This window comes from Salmo salar, chromosome ssa04, assembly GCF_905237065.1.
Source record: "Salmo salar chromosome ssa04, Ssal_v3.1, whole genome shotgun sequence".
Classification (NCBI taxonomy): domain Eukaryota; kingdom Metazoa; phylum Chordata; class Actinopteri; order Salmoniformes; family Salmonidae; genus Salmo; species Salmo salar.
The window spans coordinates 50,671,932-50,689,700 of record NC_059445.1 but is presented as its reverse complement, the minus strand read 5'-3'; the positions used below and the strand labels follow the sequence as shown (position 1 = coordinate 50,689,700).

The following is a 17,769-nucleotide window of genomic DNA, read 5'->3' as shown; positions in this document are numbered from 1 at the left end:
CCCCCGTGGCCTTCATCTCTACGATGCTGTACTGGCCGTTACTGCCCGGCCCGTTCTCACGGTAACCAATCTGGTAGCCCCGGATCACCCCGTTCTGAAGCTCCTTCCTTGGGGCCTGAGAGGCAGAGGACAGCTATGTCAGGACACTGACTGGAGATCAATGATGGTTCGTTTGAGAGGCATGATGGTTAATGACGTTTACCCTCCATGTGACCCGTATGCTCTGCGACGTCATTGGCTGGAGGATCACGTCCATAGGGGGCCCGTCAGGTTCTGTTGAGGTGAGATGTTGAAATGAGGGTTTCAATGACACCATACAAGACAGAATTTTAATTAGGGGTGTGTGTGTGTTTGTGCGTGCGTGCGTGTTCAAGTGTGTGTATATAAGTGTGTGTTAGACTTACGTGCTTCCTCAGTGCTGATGGTGAGCTCCTTGCTAGGCTGGCTGCGTCCGATCTTGTTGAAGGAGTACATGCGGATGCTGTAGACACAGGCAGGGTGCAGCTCCACGATGTTAGCCTGGTTGTTAGTGGGGGAGATGTTCCTGGTGGTGTACTTGTGATCCCAAGTATCTGTAACAAATAGAAGCAGATAGAGAGGACATTAGGTGGACCAGAGAAAAGGGAGTTAGATTGAGGACAATAGGGATGTGAGGGTTTACAGGGTTGGACTGGTTGGACTCGTACCAGACTTGTTCTTATACTCGATGTCGTAGCTGGTGATGATGCTGTTGCCGTCGAACCTCTGGATCCAGCGCAGGTTCATACTGCGGTCCTTCACCTCTCTCACCTCCAACTCAGGAGGGTCAGGAGGCTCTGTGTGTGTGAGTGGATGAGGTTAAGTATCAATTTGACCTCAATCACTGGTTCGTCAACAGTGAGCCTATGTGCAGTAATAGCAGAGTGAGAGAGATAGGCACCTTGCACGGTAAGCTGGATGAGTCCTCGCCCCTCTCCGTATGAGTTGATGGCGTGGCAGGAGAAGAAGACTGAGTCCCCGCGCTCCGCTGGCTTCAGCTGCATGGGGACAGCAACACACATAGAAGACAGAGAGACGACATATTTAGTGGTCAAAACTACCCAGCATACAATATTGTACCCTTTAGTACTTTCATCTCAACTCAATTGGGCTCTGTTCTAAATTGTAATGCTCTTCAATTTCAATTCTCTCTCAACATTTTGCCCTCTTTCGTCAGTGTCTAACCTTGAGCGTGGAGATGACCTCGTCACCTTTCTTGTTGATGGTGATGGAGTAGCGGGGGTTCCTCTCTGCGTCGATGACGGTGTCGCCCCTCTCCCAGCGGATGATGATGGGCTGCTCCCCCCGCGCTGTGCAGTTCAGCTCCTTCACCTGGCCCTTGATGGCCATGGTGGTGTTGGGGTGCGACGTGATCATGGCTGGAACTGGAGACACACACAGAGAGATATTCATGAATGTGATGAATAGATATGGGGGAATGAGAGAAGGAAAGAGGGAGGGTATTAGAAAAATCAAGGAACTGTACAGGTGTGTAGAAAACAGAAATCCACCCTCCATCACTATCTGTTTTCATTTCACGCTCCGAGCCCTCGTGGCCCTCCCGCCCCCCCTCCCCTCTTCCTTCTTCCCTCCTCCTCTCCACCGACATGGGTTATTGATCTGAGGGGTTCCTGCTGTTTTGTTTTCATCACCAATTCATCAGAACCTTTCTTTTCTTCAAACCACACACAGGACAGCCAGGACAGCCAGGACAGCCAGGACAGACAGGACAGACAGGACAGCCAAGACAGACAGGACAGCCAGGACAGCCAAGACAGACAGGACAGCCAAGACAGACAGGACAGACAGGACAGCCAGGACAGCCAGGACAGACAGGACAGCCAGGACAGCCAAGACAGACAGGACAGCCAGGACAGCCAAGACAGACAGGACAGCCAAGACAGACAGGACAGCCAGGACAGCCAGGACACACAGGACAGCCAAGACAGACAGGACAGCCAGGACAGCCAGGACAGACAGGACAGCCAGGACAGCCAAGACAGACAGGACAGCCAAGACAGACAGGACAGCCAGGACAGCCAGGACACACAGGACAGCCAAGACAGACAGGACAGCCAGGACAGCCAGGACACACAGGACAGCCAAGACACATAGGACAGCCAGGACACACAGGACAGCCAGGACACATAGGACAGACAGGACAGACAGGACAGCCAGGACATACAGGACACACAGGACAGCCAGGACATACAGGACAGCCAGGACACACAGGACAGCCAGGACACACAGGACAGCCAGGACAGACAGGACAGCCAAGACAGACAGGACAGACAGGACAGACAGGACATACAGGACAGCCAGGACACACAGGACAGCCAAGACACATAGGACAGCCAAGACACATAGGACAGCCAGGACACACAGGACAGACAGGACAGACAGGACAGCCAGGACAGACAGGACAGACAGGACACACAGGACAGCCAGGACAGACAGGACAGCCAGGACACACAGGACAGCCAGGACACACAGGACAGACAGGACAGACAGGACAGCCAGGACATACAGGACAGCCAGGACACACAGGACAGCCAGGACAGCCAGGACATACAGGACAGCCAGGACACACAGGACAGCCAGGACATACAGGACAGCCAGGACACACAGGACAGCCAGGACAGCCAGGACATACAGGACAGCCAGGACACACAGGACAGACAGGACAGCCAGGACAGCCAGGACAGACAGGACAGCCAAGACAGACAGGACAGACAGGACAGCCAGGACATACAGGACAGCCAGGACACACAGGACAGCCAAGACACATAGGACAGTCAGGACACACAGGACAGCCAGGACACACAGGACAGACAGGACAGACAGGACAGCCAGGACATACAGGACAGCCAGGACACACAGGACAGCCAGGACACTGGGGTGGGGTCAAACAAGAGGGCAGAACCAAGCTCAGCCCAGGGCTGGGGTCAAACAGGAGGGGAGAACCAAGCTCAGCCCAGGGCTGGGGTCAAACAGGAGGGGAGAACCAAGCTCAGCCCAGGGCTGGGGTCAAACAGGAGGGGAGAACCAAGCTCAGCCCAGGGCTGGAGATAGACACAACATTGAACCAAGAAATATACAACATGAAAGTTTCAGATAGAAAGATAGAGCGGGGAGAGAGAGAAAGAGAGAGAAAGAGAGAGAAAGAGAGAGAAAGAGAGAGAAAGAGAGAGAGCTAGAGAGGTTACTCACTCTTGACAGTAAGAACCATGCTCTTGCTGATGTCAGAGCCCACTCCGTTGGAGGCCTGACAGAGGTAGTACCCCCGGTCGTCCTCCAGGACATGACGGATCAGCAGAGAGCCGTTCCCCATGATCTGGATCCGACCGGTCAGAGGCACAGGGTGGTACTGCTGGGGGTTTCCTATACCTACAGGGAGGAAGGGCACGGACAGGCCAACTCAAAGTTACCCATAGTGATCATGGTTTCTAATCTAAGTTATGATGTTACAGTAGAGAATAAAAATACAAAAATGGTCTAATTGTCTCTTTCGTCATCAATTCAACTTGATGATGAAAATGATGATGTATTTTTGGACAAGTTATTTTACTAAGATGAATGGAATAGTAACAGTGAGTTAGTTAGTTGATGTCAGTGCTGCAGGGTCTTTACCTTTGGCATGTTTCCACATGACTTTGGGAGGAGGGTATCCCTCCACAGAGCAGTTGAGTACTCCTGCCTTCCCATAGATCCCATCCTGGTTGTTAGGCTGTACCACGAAGCGAGGGGGAACTGAGGTGAAAAAGGTATATTGGTTACAATCAGTATAGAATAACAGTCATTATACATGATAACATCTCTAAAATGGTGGAGGTTCTTCATTATTCACCAATAAAAACTCTTCCTTTCAAATGACTTTTACACCCAATTAGCCCTTCCCTTGATTCCTCAACACCACACATTTTTCAACCCTCTTTTTGCATCTCATCGCCCCCTTTTTTCAACCTTTCCTCCCATCTCTTCCCCTCCTCCTTTCTCTTCCCCTCCCCCCATCTCTTCCCCTCCCCCCATCTCTTCCCCTCCTCCCATCTCTTCCCCTCCTCCCATCTCTTCCCCTCCCCCATCTCTTCCCCTCCTCCCATCTCTTCCCCTCCTCCCATCTCTTCCCCTCCTCCTATCTCTTCCCCTCCCCCCATCTCTTCCCCTCCCCCCATCTCTTCCCCTCCCCCATCTCTTCCCCTCCCCCATCTCTTCCCCTCCCCATCTCTTCCCCTCCTCCCATCTCTTCCCCTCCCCCCATCTCTTCCCCTCCTCCCATCTCTTCCCCTCCTCCCATCTCTTCCCCTCCCCCATCTCTTCCCCTCCTCCCATCTCTTCCCCTCCTCCCATCTCTTCCCCTCCTCCCATCTCTTCCCCTCCTCCTATCCCTTCCCCTCCTCCCATCTCTTCCCCTCCTCCCATCTCTTCCCCTCCTCCCATCTCTTCCCCTCCCCCATCTCTTCCCCTTCCTCCCATCTCTTCCCCTCCCCCATCTCTTCCCCTCCTCCTATCTCTTCCCCTCCCCCATCTCTTCCCCTCCTCCCATCTCTTCCCCTCCTCCCATCTCTTCCCCTCCCCCCATCTCTTCCCCTCCTCCCATCTCTTCCCCTCCTCCCATCTCTTCCCCTCCTCCCATCTCTTCCCCTCCTCCCATCTCTTCACCTCCTCCCATCTCTTCCCCTCCTCCCATCTCTTCCTCCTCTTCCCCATCTCTTCCCCTCCTCCCATCTCTTCCTCTCCTCCCATCTCTTCCCCTCCTCCCATCTCTTCCCCTCCTCCCATCTCTTCCCCTCCTCCCATCTCTTCCCCTCTTCCCATCTCTTCCCCTCCTCCCATCTCTTCCCCTCCCCCATCTCTTCCCCTCCTCCCATCTCTTCCCCTCTTCCCATCTCTTCACCTCCTCCCATCTCTTCCCCTCCTCCTATCTCTTCCCCTCCCCCATCTCTTCCTCTCCTCCCATCTCTTCCCCTCCTCCCATCTCTTCCCCTCCTCCCATCTCTTCCCCTCCTCCCATCTCTTCCCCTCCTCCCATCTCTTCCCCTCCTCCCATCTCTTCCCCTCTTCCCATCTCTTCCCCTCCTCCCATCTCTTCCCCTCCTCCCATCTCTTCCCCTCTTCCCATCTCTTCCCCTCCTCCTATCCCTTCCCCTCCCCCGTCTCTTCCTCTCCTCCCATCTCTTCCCCTCCTCCCATCTCTTCCCCTCCTCCCATCTCTTCCCCTCCTCCCATCTCTTCCCCTCCTCCCATCTCTTCCCCTCCTCCCATCTCTTCCCCTCCTCCCATCTCTTCCCCTCCTCCCATCTCTTCCCCTCCTCCTATCTCTTCCCCTCCCCCGTCTCTTCCTCTCCTCCCATCTCTTCCCCTCCTCCCATCTCTTCCCCTCCTCCCATCTCTTCACCTCCTCCCATCTCTTCCCCTCCTCCCATCTCTTCCTCTCCTCCCATCTCTTCCCCTCTTCCCATCTCTTCCCCTCCTCCCATCTCTTCCCCTCTTCCCATCTCTTCCCCTCCTCCCATCTCTTCCCCTCCTCCCATCTCTTCCCCTCCTCCCATCTCTTCCCCTCCTCCCATCTCTTCCCCTCCTCCCTCTCTCACCGGTGACGATCAGCTGTCTCTCCCAGCTGACGGTTGCCGCGGCGTTGCTAGCGATGCAGGTGTAGTTTCCGTTGTGCTTCAGGGTCACCTTGGAGATCTGCAGGGAGCTCATGAACTCCTTGGTCTCTATGCCAACGCCGGAGGCGGAGCCAGGCACGATAAGCTGCCCATCTTTGTGCCATGTGATGCGGATAGGCATGTCACCTGACGACACCACGCAGGCGATGTACATCAGCTTTCCCACTGACGTGGAGGGGATGTCAAAGGGCTGGATCAGGGGCGGCACTGGGGGGCAGAGGTTACAACAGTAAGGGGTTAGAGGTCAGAGACTGGATTGGACACCTTGGGTGTAGAGAGAGGGGCACAGAGCAGGCTGTTGTTGGCCAGTGTAGTATGCCCCCTGACCACCCCTGCCATCTCCACTAGCCCATAATAGGGGCTCTGATTAGAGGCCAACTGGCGGAAGAAGTCATGCCGTTGCCATGGTAATGGAGGGGATTCGGGGTGGGGGGTGCTACAGCTGAGACATCTAGGGGATTTAATCTGGGCCTCATTATGATTAATCTAATTAAATCAGGGACATACTCACGCTCACACACACCTCTACAGCTCCCCCAACACACACACACCTCTACAGCCCCCCCAACACACACACACCTCTACAACCCCCCCAACACACACACATCTCTACAACCCCCCCAACACACACACCCCTCTACAACCCCCCCCAACACACACATCTCTACAGCCTCCTCCCCCCCCACACACACCTCTACAACCCCCCAACACACAAACACCTCTACAACCCCCCAACACACACACACACCTCTACAGCCCCCCCCCACACACACACCTCTACAGCCCCCTCCAACACACACACACACACACCTCTTCAGCCCCCCAACACACACACACCTCTACAACCCCCCCAACACAACACACCACACACCTCTACAACCCCCCAACACACCACACACACACCTCTACAACCCCCCCAACACACACACACACACCTCTTCAGCCCCACCAACACACACATCTCTACAGCCCCCCCAACACACACACATGTAAAGCACCCACGCTTACCACTCAACACACACATACACATCCATATAAAGCTAGATGCTTTTAACAGCATGGTGTTAACACCCTGTTGAGCTGAGTGTCTGGTTACGTCTAGGAAGAAACCTTGTCCAAACGTTGATGACTTTCAACAAATCCACTGCATTGTAGTGAACAGCCTGTCATTGGTAGTTTTCATACCTACTCCCTTTCTCTGACCTGTATTCCACCTTTGCCCCTACCCTTTGTCCCCCACCCCTGTCCAGTCCCCTACCTTTCACAGTGACGTGGACGGTCTGGTCGATGGAGGTCTGTGGCTGGATGAGCACACTACAAAGGTAGGTACCCTCGTCCATGCCCTTCTGCACATCACTCAGCCTCAGGGTTCCATTCTCATACACCACCTGGCGATGGTTGTCAGGCAGCAGCATGCCGTCCTTAAACCACTTGATAGAGTAGTAGGGGTAACCAATCACACGACAGGTTATAAAGGTGTTCCTTCCAGCTACAGCCGTGATGTCACGCATCTCCCTGATCCTAGGAGAGCCTGGAGACATAGAGAAGAGAGGGAGGACAGGGGAGAGGAGGAGAGGAGGGAGAGACATGGGGTGGAAGATAAGAGAGAGGGGAGGAGGACATGGGAGCAAAAGGGAGCAGAGGAGGAGGGGAGAGAGAGGAGAGAGAATATAAAGGTTGGGGAGAGAGTGATTGGGCAGATTGAGGGGTAAAGAGGGAGGACAGGGGAGAGAGTGATTGGGGCAGGTTGAGGGGTAGAGAGGGAGGACAGGGGAGAGAGTGATTGGGGCAGGTTGTGGGGTAGAGAGGGAGGACAGGGGGGAGAGTGATTGGGGCAGGTTGAGGGGTAGAGAGGGAGGACAGGGGAAAGAGTGATTGGGGCAGGTTGAGGGGTAGTGAGGGAGGACAGGGGAGAGAGTGATTGGGGCAGGTTGAGGGGTAGAGAGGGAGGACAGGGGAGAGAGTGATTGGGGCAGGTTGAGGGGTAGAGAGGGAGGACAGGGGGAGAGTGATTGGGGCAGGTTGAGGGGTAGAGAGGGAGGACAGGGGAGAGAGTGATTGGGGCAGGTTGAGGGGTAGTGAGGGAGGACAGGGGAGAGAGTGATTGGGGCAGATTGAGGGGTAGAGAGGGAGGACAGGGGAGAGAGTGATTGGGGCAGGTTGAGGGGTAGAGAGGGAGGACAGGGGAGAGAGTGATTGGGGCAGGTTGAGGGGTAGTGAGGGAGGACAGGGGAGAGAGTGATTGGGGCAGGTTGAGGGGTAGAGAGGGAGGACAGGGGAGAGAGTGATTGGGGCAGGTTGAGGGGTAGAGAGGGAGGACAGGGGAGAGAGTGATTGGGGCAGGTTGAGGGGTAGAGAGGGAGGACAGGGGAGAGAGTGATTGGGGCAGGTTGAGGGGTAGTGAGGGAGGACAGGGGAGAGAGTGATTGGGGCAGGTTGAGGGGTAGAGAGGGAGGACAGGGGAGAGAGTGATTGGGGCAGGTTGAGGGGTAGAGAGGGGAGGACAGGGGAGAGAGTGATTGGGGCAGGTTGAGGGGTAGAGAGGGAGGACAGGGGAGAGAGTGATTGGGGCAGGTTGAGGGGTAGAGAGGGAGGACAGGGGAGAGAGTGATTGGGGCAGGTTGAGGGGTAGAGAGGGAGGACAGGGGAGAGAGTGATTGGGGCAGGTTGAGGGGTAGTGAGGGAGGACAGGGGAGAGAGTGATTGGGGCAGGTTGAGGGGTAGAGAGGGAGGACAGGGGAGAGAGTGATTGGGGCAGGTTGAGGGGTAGAGAGGGAGGACAGGGGAGAGAGTGATTGGGGCAGGTTGAGGGGTAGTGAGGGAGGACAGGGGAGAGAGTGATTGGGGCAGGTTGAGGGGTAGAGAGGGAGGACAGGGGAGAGAGTGATTGGGGCAGGTTGAGGGGTAGAGAGGGAGGACAGGGGAGAGAGTGATTGGGGCAGGTTGAGGGGTAGAGAGGGAGGACAGGGGAGAGAGTGATTGGGGCAGGTTGAGGGGTAGAGAGGGAGGACAGGGGAGAGAGTGATTGGGGCAGGTTGAGGGGTAGAGAGGGAGGACAGGGGAGAGAGTGATTGGGGCAGGTTGAGGGGTAGAGAGGGGAGGACAGGGGAGAGAGTGATTGGGGCAGATTGAGGGGTAGAGAGGGAGGACAGGGGAGAGAGTGATTGGGGCAGGTTGAGGGGTAGAGAGGGAGGACAGGGGAGAGAGTGATTGGGGCAGGTTGAGGGGTAGAGAGGGAGGTTAGTGATGCCTCCTAATCATACTGGTAATATTTGTAATATCGATGAATTATTTGTGTTTTCTAAGTGATTGTGTGTATGGGTATATGCACGTGTTTGACTACATTACCCTCACTAACACTGTCCTAAGGTCTTGATGAGAACAGACATAGATAGAGACAGGCATTAGAGATAGAGAGAGACAGACAGACAGACAGACAGACAGACAGACAGACAGACAGACAGACAGACAGACAGACAGACAGACAGACAGACAGACAGACAGACAGACAGACAGACAGACAGACAGACAGAGAAATAGAAAGAGAGAGAGAGACACATTCAGAGGGAGAAACTGAGAGAAAGGAAGAGGGATGACGGGAAGAAATGAACTCTAAGCCCAGCTGATCTGTTGTACCTGTCCTTGTGCTTGTCTCCACCCCCTTCCAGGTGTCGCCCATCTTCCCTATTATCCCCTGTGTATTTATACCTGTGTTCTCTGTCTGTTTGTTGCCAGTAGGTCTTGTTCGTTCAAGCTTACCAGCGTTTTCTCTGTCAGCTCCTTTCGTTTTCCAGCCTCTCTTTGCTAGTCCTCCCGGTTTTGACCTTTGCCTGTCCTGACCCTGTTCCCGCCCGCCTGACCTCTCTGCCTGACCCTGAGTCCGCCTGTCGTCCGGTACCTCTGCCTTACCCTGGATTTGCGACTCCTGCCTGCCCTGACCTGTCTTTGCCTGCCCCTGTTTGCTACAATAAAGAGTGTTACTTCGACAGTCTGCATCTGGGTCTTACCTTGATTCTGAAAGTGTGTGTTAGTGCATGTACGCATGTGGGTTGGATGTGTGTATGTGTTGCACGTGCATCTAACTCCCTACACATCTCCACCTGTCTCTGTACTACGTGCATGTTTTAGTGTGTGTATAGGTGCGGGTGTGGGGTGTGTGTATATTGAAAAGTAGACAGGCACCTCTTACGTTTATGCGCGCTTGGTACTCGGCGCTACCGGCCGAGTTGCGTGCGGCGCAGCGATACACTCCCCCGTCGCGGATGGCCGGGCTGCTTACGTTGACATGTGACACGGTCAGGCCGTCTGATAGGGTGTACTGGCTGGTCTTGTAGGCAGAGTCTCGCACCACAGGCTCGTCGTCCAGCGTCCAGGTGATGGAAGGGGGTGGGGCTCCTTTGGCGCCACACATCAGGGAGAAGGGCTCACCGGGGGCAACCACGCGCTCACTGAAGGACGACACGATACGAGGAGTACCATCTACAGGAGAGAGAGAGAGAGAAAGAGAAAGAGAGAGAGAGAAAGCAAGAGTGAGAAAGAGAAAGAGAGAGAGATTGAGAGAGAGAAAGTGTGAGAGAGAGAGAGAGAGAAAGAGAGAAAGAGAGAGAGTGAAAGCGAGAGTGAGAAAGAGAAAGAGAAAGAGAGAGAGAGAGAAAGCGAGAGTGAGAAAGAGAAAGAGAGAGAGAGAGAAAGAGAGAGAGAGAGAGAAAGTGAGAGAGAAAGCAAGAGTGAGAAAGAGAAAGAGAAAGAGAGAGAAAGAGATAGAAAGCGAGAGTGAGAGAGAGAAAGAGAGAGAGAGAGATAAGAAAAGTGAGATTCACAGCTTTTCAGTTATAAATGTTAAGAATAAAGTTGCCTGCTTCCCCACCTCCCATCCCTCTTTCCCTCCCACCTCCCCTCCCACCTCCCATCCCTCTTTCCCTCCCACCTCCCATCCCTCTTTCCCTCCCACCTCCCATCCCTCTTTCCCTCCCACCTCCCCTCCCTCTTTCCCTCCCACCTCCCCTCCCATCTCCCATCCCTCTTTCCCTCCCACCTCCCATCCCTCTTTCCCTCCCACCTCCCCTCCCTCTTTCCCTCCCACCTCCCTCCCACCTCCCCTCCCACCTCCCCTCCCTCCCTCCTTCCCTCCCACCTCCCCTCCCCTCCCTCTTTCCCTCCCACCTCCCCTCCCACCCCCTCCCTCCTCCCCTCCCACCTCCCCTCCTTTCTCCCATCCCTCCCACCTCCCATCCCTCCTTGTCTCCCACCTCCCCTCCCTCCTTCCCTCCCACCTCCCATCCCTCCTTCCCTCCCTCCTCCCCTCCCACCTCCCATCCCTCCTTCCCTCTCTCCATCCTTTTACCCTCCAGCAGTATGATAGAGAAGTCCTGGGCAGTGTGGCCCTTGCGGGAGGCGAAGCACTGGTAGGCCCCAGAGTGGCTCTTCTGAGCCGCTGTGATCTGCAGGGTGTCATTGTGGGGGCCCTGGATAGAGATGTGCTGGTCTGGGACTATAGGGTCTGTGTTCCTGTACCAGGCCACTGTGTACTCTGGAGAACCCTCCACGGCACAGGTAAAGAACAGGGTACTGCTGATGCCCGTCTTTAGACTCTTGGGGGAGAGGGTCACTCGCAGGGGGTCTGGGGAGGAGAGAGAACACACACATGAGTAATACACACACACAAAGAGAGAAAAACAAAACAGCTCAATCAGTTGAGGAGACTCATTAAAAAAGCAGCTGGAGACATCTCTTCACATCTCTGTCCATGTACGTACATGTGTGTGTGTGTGTGTGTGTGTTTGTGTTTAAATGTCAGTGAGCAATAAGGCAGCTGGTGGCGTGTTCTGGGGGGCCTGGCTGTGCCACCCAACCCCCCCTCACCCTGTCAGAGTCACACTCTGTGCTGCCATGATGTGCCTACTGGCAAAGCCTGCCTCTGCTCTCTCTTTTTTCAGTTTCTCTCTTTCTCTTCTCTGTGTTTATATAAATCTGTCTCTCTCTCTCTTCCCTTGTCTCTCTGAATGACTGTACAGTATATACTTCTACTTCTTCAGTGTTCCTTCTCGGTCTCCTTCTTTTACTCCATCCATCCATTTTACTCCTGCTCTCTGCATCCGTCTCTCTCTGACAGTGAGTGGTGTTGGCAGTAGTGTGAAGTGTTCAGTCTCAGTGCATTACAGTCCTGTCCTCTGTCTGGAGACCTGATCTGACAGGGTATCAAACACCACACACCCATTCATACTCATCCATTTCTCACACACATTATATGTTATTATACATCCTGTGTTATTATATATTATGTGTTATTATACATCCTGTGTTATTACACATTAAATTATATGTAATACATCAGTTAACAAATAAACATCCTGTGTTATTATATATTATGTGTTATTATACATCCTGTGTTATTACACATTATGTGTTATTATATATTATATGTTATTATACATCATGTGTTATTACACATTATATGTTATTAGACATCATGTGTTATTACATATTATATGTTATTATATATTGTGTGTTATTATATATTATGTGTTATTATACATCATGTGTTATTACACATTATGTGATATTATACATTATATGTTATTATATATTATGTGTTATTATATATTATGTGTTATTACACATTATGTGATATTATACATTATAATGTGTTATTACACATTATATGTTATTATACATCATGTGTTATTACATATTATGTGATATTATACATTATATGTTATTATATATTATGTGTTATTACACATTATATGTTATTATACATCATGTGTTATTACATATTATGTGATATTATACAGTATATGTTATTATTTATTATGTGTTATTACACATTATATGTTATTATACATCATGTGTCATTACATATTATGTGATATTATACATTATATGTTATTATATATTAGGTGTTATTACATATGATGTGATATTATACATTATATGTTATTATATATTATGTGTTATTATATATTATGTGTTATTATATATTGTGTGTTATTATACCGTATATGTTATTATATATTATGTGTTATTATATATGATGTGTTATTATATATTATGTGTTATTATATATTATGTGTTATTATATATTGTGTGTTATTATACATTATATGTTATTATATATTATGTGTTATTATATATTGTGTGTTATTATACATTATATGTTATTATATATCATGTGTTATTATATATTATGTGTTATTATATATTATGTGTTATTATATATTATGTGTTATTATATATTATGTGTTATAATATATTATGTGTACTATACAGTTGAAGTCGGAAGTTTACAGTCATGAAAACTCGTTTTTCAACCACTCCACAAATGTCTTGTTAACAAACTATAGTTTTGGCAAGTCGGTTAAGACATCTATTTTGTGCAGGACACAAGTCATTTTTCCATCAATTGTTTACAGACAGATTATTTCAATTATAATTCACTGTATCACAAGTCCAGTGGGTCAGACGTTTACATACATTAAGTTGACTGTGCCTTTAAACAGCTTGGAAAATTCCAGAAAATGATGTCATGGCTTTAGAAGCTTCTGATAGGCTAATTGACATCATTTGAGTCAATTGGAGGTGTACTTGTGGATGTATTTCAAGGTCAACCTTCAAACTCAGTGCCTCTTTGCTTGACATCATGGGAAAATCAAACGAAATCAGCCAAGACCTCAGAAAAAGAATTGTAGACCACAAGTCTGGTTCATCCTTTGGAGCAATTTCCAAACGCCTGAAGGTACCACGTTCATCTGTACAAACAATAGTATGCAAGTATAAACACCATGGGACCACGCAGCCGTCATACCGCTCAGGAAGGAGACGCGTTCTGTCTCCTAGAGATGAACGTACTTTAGTGTGAAAAGTGCAAATAATTCCCAGAACAACAGCAAAGGACCTTGTGAAGATGCTGGAGGAAACAGGTACAAAAGTATCTATATCCACAGTAAAATGAGTCCTATAGCGACATAACCTAAAAGGCCGCTCAGCAAGGAAGAAGCCACTGCTCCAAAACCGGCATAAAAAAGTCAGACTACGGTTTGCAACTGCACATGGGGACAAAGATCGTACTTTTTGGAGAAATGTCCTCTGGTCTGAAGAAACAAAAATAGAACTGTTTGGCCATGATGACCATCATTATGTTTGGAGGAAAAAGGGGGAGGCTTGCAAGCCGAAGAACATCATCCCAACCGTAAAGCACGGGGGTGGCAACATCATGTTGTGGGGGTGCTTTGCTGCAGGAGGGAATGGTGCACTTCACAAAATAGATGGCATCATGAGGGAGAGAAATGATGTGGGTATATTGAAGCTACATCTCAAGACATCAGTCAGGAAGTTAAAGCTTGGTCGCAAATGTGTCTTCCAAATGGACAATGACCCCAAGCATACTTCCAAAGTTGTGGCAAAATGGCTTAAGGGCAACAAAGCCAAGGTATTGGAGTGGCCATCACAAAGCCCTGACCTCAATCCGATAGAAAATGTGTGGGCAGAACTGAAAAAGCATGTGCGAGCAAGGAGGCCTACAAACCTGACTCAGTTACACCAGCTCTGTCAGGAGGAATGGGCCAAAGTTCACCCAACTTATTGTGGGAAGCTTGTGGAAGGCTACCCAAAACGTTTGGCCCAAGTTAAACAATTTAAAGGCAATGCTACCAAATACTAATTGAGTGTATGTAAACTTCTGACCCACTGGGAATGTGATGAAAGAAATAAAAGCTGAACTAAATCATTCTCTCTACTATTATTCTGACATTTCACATTCTTAAAATAAAGTGGTGATCCTAACTGACCTAAGACAGGGAATTTTGACTAGGATTAAATGTCAGGAATTGTGAAAAACTGAGTTTAAATGTATTTGGCTAAGGTGTATGTAAACTTCCGACTTCAACGGTATATTAGGTGTTATTATATATTATATGTTATTATATATTATATGTTATTATATATTGTGTTATTATATGATGTGTTATTATACATTATATGTTATTATATATTGTGTTATTATATATGATGTGTTATTATACATTATATGTTATTATACATTATATGTTATTATATATTATGCTATTATATATGATGTGATATTATATATGATGTGTTATTATATATTATATGTTATTATACATTATATGATATTATACATGATATGTTATTATATATTATGTGTTATTATATATGATGTGTTATTATATATTATGTGTTATTATATATGATGTGTTATTATATATTATATGTTATTATACATGTATGATATTATACATTATATGTTATTATATATTATATGTTATTATACATGATATGTTATTATATATTATGTGTTATTATATATGATGTGTTATTATATATTATATGTTATTATATATTATGTGTTATTATATATGATCTGTTATTATATATTATATGTTATTATACATGTATGATATTATACATTATATGTTATTATATATTATATGTTATTATACATGATATGTTACTATACACTATATGTGTGAATGTGTGTGTGTGTGTGTACAGTATATGTGCCTGTCCGAGGACAGTGTGAGTGTATCTGTACATGGCTGTCTGTTTTGGGGGTCTGTGCTAACCTTAACCCCCCCACTCCCACTCTCTAGCCCCCCCTCTCCTCATCTCCTTACCTATGACATAAAGTGCTCCGGACACCTCCTTGGAGCCGAAGCTGTTGGTGACCTCACAGGCGTAGCTGCCGCTGTCCTCCTGCCTGAGGTCACTGATGGTCAGACCCGTGAGGCGCCGCGTCCAGTGGGCATCGGAAGGCAGTGGACGGCCGTCCTTCAGCCAGCGCACTGTGGGGCTGGGGTACCCTGCTGCAATGCAGGGAAGCTCCACACTCTGACCCGCCCGCAACTCCCCCGCCTGGAAACTGTCCAGGATAGAGGGAGACGACTCTGTGGGGTCTGGAGGAGAGGGGGGGGTTACGCTTTGGACTGGGGATGTTTATTAATAACTCACATACTGTATATTACACACACAGAACACTGTATATTACACACACAGAACACTGTATACTGGTACTCAGAGAAACACAGACATACTGTATATTACACACACAGAACACTGTATACTGGTACTCAGAGAAACACAGACATACTGTATATTACACACACAGAACACTGTATACTGGTACTCAGAGAAACACAGACATACTGTATATTACACACACAGAACACTGTATACTGGTACTCAGAGAAACACAGACATACTGTATATTACACACACAGAACACTGTATACTGGTACTCAGAGAAATACAGACACTGACATACTTTACACACAGTCCTACTCACCCATGACAGACAGCCTGGCTCCATTACTCTGGCGTGTCTCTCCGCTGTATTTGTGCTTGGTGATGCAGCGGTAGGTAGAGAGGCCATCCTCTTTCTGGACATCTGAGATGTACAGAGCACCAAAGGATGTCAGGAAGAACCTGTTAGCTGTTAGAAAGAGACAGAGAGAGAAAGACAGAGATAAAACTATTTAACAAAGCCTAAAAATAACTAAAGGTCCTGAGCGAACAACTCAGTCAGAGCAGGGTGACTGCTATACAGATCCTTGGCAACCTGTCATAGCCAAGAGGAAACACGCTGAACTCACTATCAAACATGCAATACAATCACATTGTGAAACACTTCGGTCAGTCAAAAATGGTCAAACACTCATCACATACAGTACAGTCTTTATCACCATTGCTACTCCAGTAATGTTATCATTGTTGTGGTGGTTCTAGAACACAACAAGATGAGCTCAGGTCTGGTAAGTGGGTCAGTGTGTGATGTACCCTGCCAGACTGTGCCCTATTTTCAGCCTGTGCCCATCTGACAGGCCCTGCCCACTTATTGAAGTGGTAGAAGGGGAGAGAGGGAGAGAGGGAGAGAGGGATAGAAGGAGAGAGAGTGAGAGAGAGAGGAGAGAGGGAGAGATGAGGAGAGAGGGAGAGAGGGAGAGAGGGAGAGAAAGGGAGAAAGGGAGAGAGGGGAGAGTGGGAGAGAGAGGGAGAGTGGGAGAGAGAGGAGAAAGGGAGAGAGAGGGAGAGAGGAGAGAGCAGAGGGAGAGAGAAGAGAGGGAGAGAGTGAGAGAGGGAGAGAGGAAGAGAGGAGAGAGGGAGATAGGAGAGAGGGAGAGAGAGAGAGAGAGAGAGAGAGGGAGAGAGAGAGAGGGGAGAAAGAGAGGGAGAGAGAGGGAGAGAGGAGGGAGAGAGGAGAGAGGGAGTGAGGTAGAGATGGTGCGAATGAGAGCGAGGGAGAGTGGAGAGAGGGCGAGAGATGAGAGAGAGGGAGAGAGGGAGAGAAAGGGAGAGAGAGGGAGAGAGTGGGAGAGAGAGAGGGAGAGAGAGGGAGAGAGAAGAGAAGGAGAGAGGAAAGAGGGAGAGCTGGAGAAAGAGAGAGAGGGAGAGAGAGGGAAAGAGGGGAGAGGGGAGAGAGGAGAGGGAGAGAGAGAGACTGTGCAGGCTGTCAGACTGTGTGTGTGTTGAGGGTAGGGGTACAGTCGCATCGCAGGCTGTAATTTCACAGTCAGCCCTTGTTTGCACCCCTGAATTAAGCCTTACAGGATAATGTGCACTTTAAGATTTCAACCCCCATAACACCAACCGCCACGCTGTCACAACACACTGACATGTAGACAGAGAGGGAGAGAGAGGGGGAGGGAGAGCGAGAGGGGGATAGAACTAGGGAAAGAGAGATCTGTCACAAACAGATGCCGTGGAGACACCTCCAGAACAGGAGCCATTTTAATCACATGATCTCCTCCACTATCCACCCATCTTAATTGTTTCTCTTGTTTATTCAATTTCTCTATCTTTAATCATCTCTCTCGATCTATCCTTCTTAGCCCTCAAAATTCTTTTTTTCCCTTTCCTTCCTCTCTCTCTTCCTCTCTCTCCCTCACTCTTTCTCTCTCTCCGTCTCTCGTCTCCCTTTCTGTCTGTTGTTAAGCAGAGTGGCAAACAGAGTAAAATATTAATTACTAAATCACTGTACTCCCTAAAATTCTATTCATGCTGACTTGACTGTATAAAGTGAGATGCAAGCCAAAGTGATGTGATGCACTAGATAAAGAGCCAGTTCACC

General features: G+C 49.1%; 1 protein-coding gene across 3 annotated transcripts in view; it reads right to left on the bottom strand.

Moving 5' to 3' along the window:
* Positions 1–17,769, bottom strand: part of LOC106603368 (Down syndrome cell adhesion molecule-like protein 1 homolog) — a 113,706-nt gene that overhangs the window by 25,732 nt on the left and 70,205 nt on the right. For 2 of the 3 annotated variants that reach the window (XM_045717052.1, XM_014196942.2), the window contains exons 4-17: positions 15,988–16,134; positions 15,320–15,598; positions 11,032–11,307; positions 9,870–10,166; positions 6,946–7,218; positions 5,610–5,894; positions 3,649–3,768; positions 3,229–3,405; positions 1,204–1,403; positions 920–1,016; positions 687–815; positions 405–572; positions 203–273; positions 1–115 (exon numbers count right to left, since the gene is read on the bottom strand). The exon at positions 1–115 is cut by the window's left edge and continues 126 nt beyond it. In XM_045717052.1, coding sequence (XP_045573008.1) covers positions 1–115; positions 203–273; positions 405–572; positions 687–815; positions 920–1,016; positions 1,204–1,403; positions 3,229–3,405; positions 3,649–3,768; positions 5,610–5,894; positions 6,946–7,218; positions 9,870–10,166; positions 11,032–11,307; positions 15,320–15,598; positions 15,988–16,134 — 2,634 coding nt within the window. Of the gene's footprint in view, positions 116–202; positions 274–404; positions 573–686; positions 816–919; positions 1,017–1,203; positions 1,404–3,228; positions 3,406–3,648; positions 3,769–5,609; positions 5,895–6,945; positions 7,219–9,869; positions 10,167–11,031; positions 11,308–15,319; positions 15,599–15,987; positions 16,135–17,769 lie in introns of those variants that run through there. The other variant, XM_045717053.1, reaches the window with a different exon arrangement.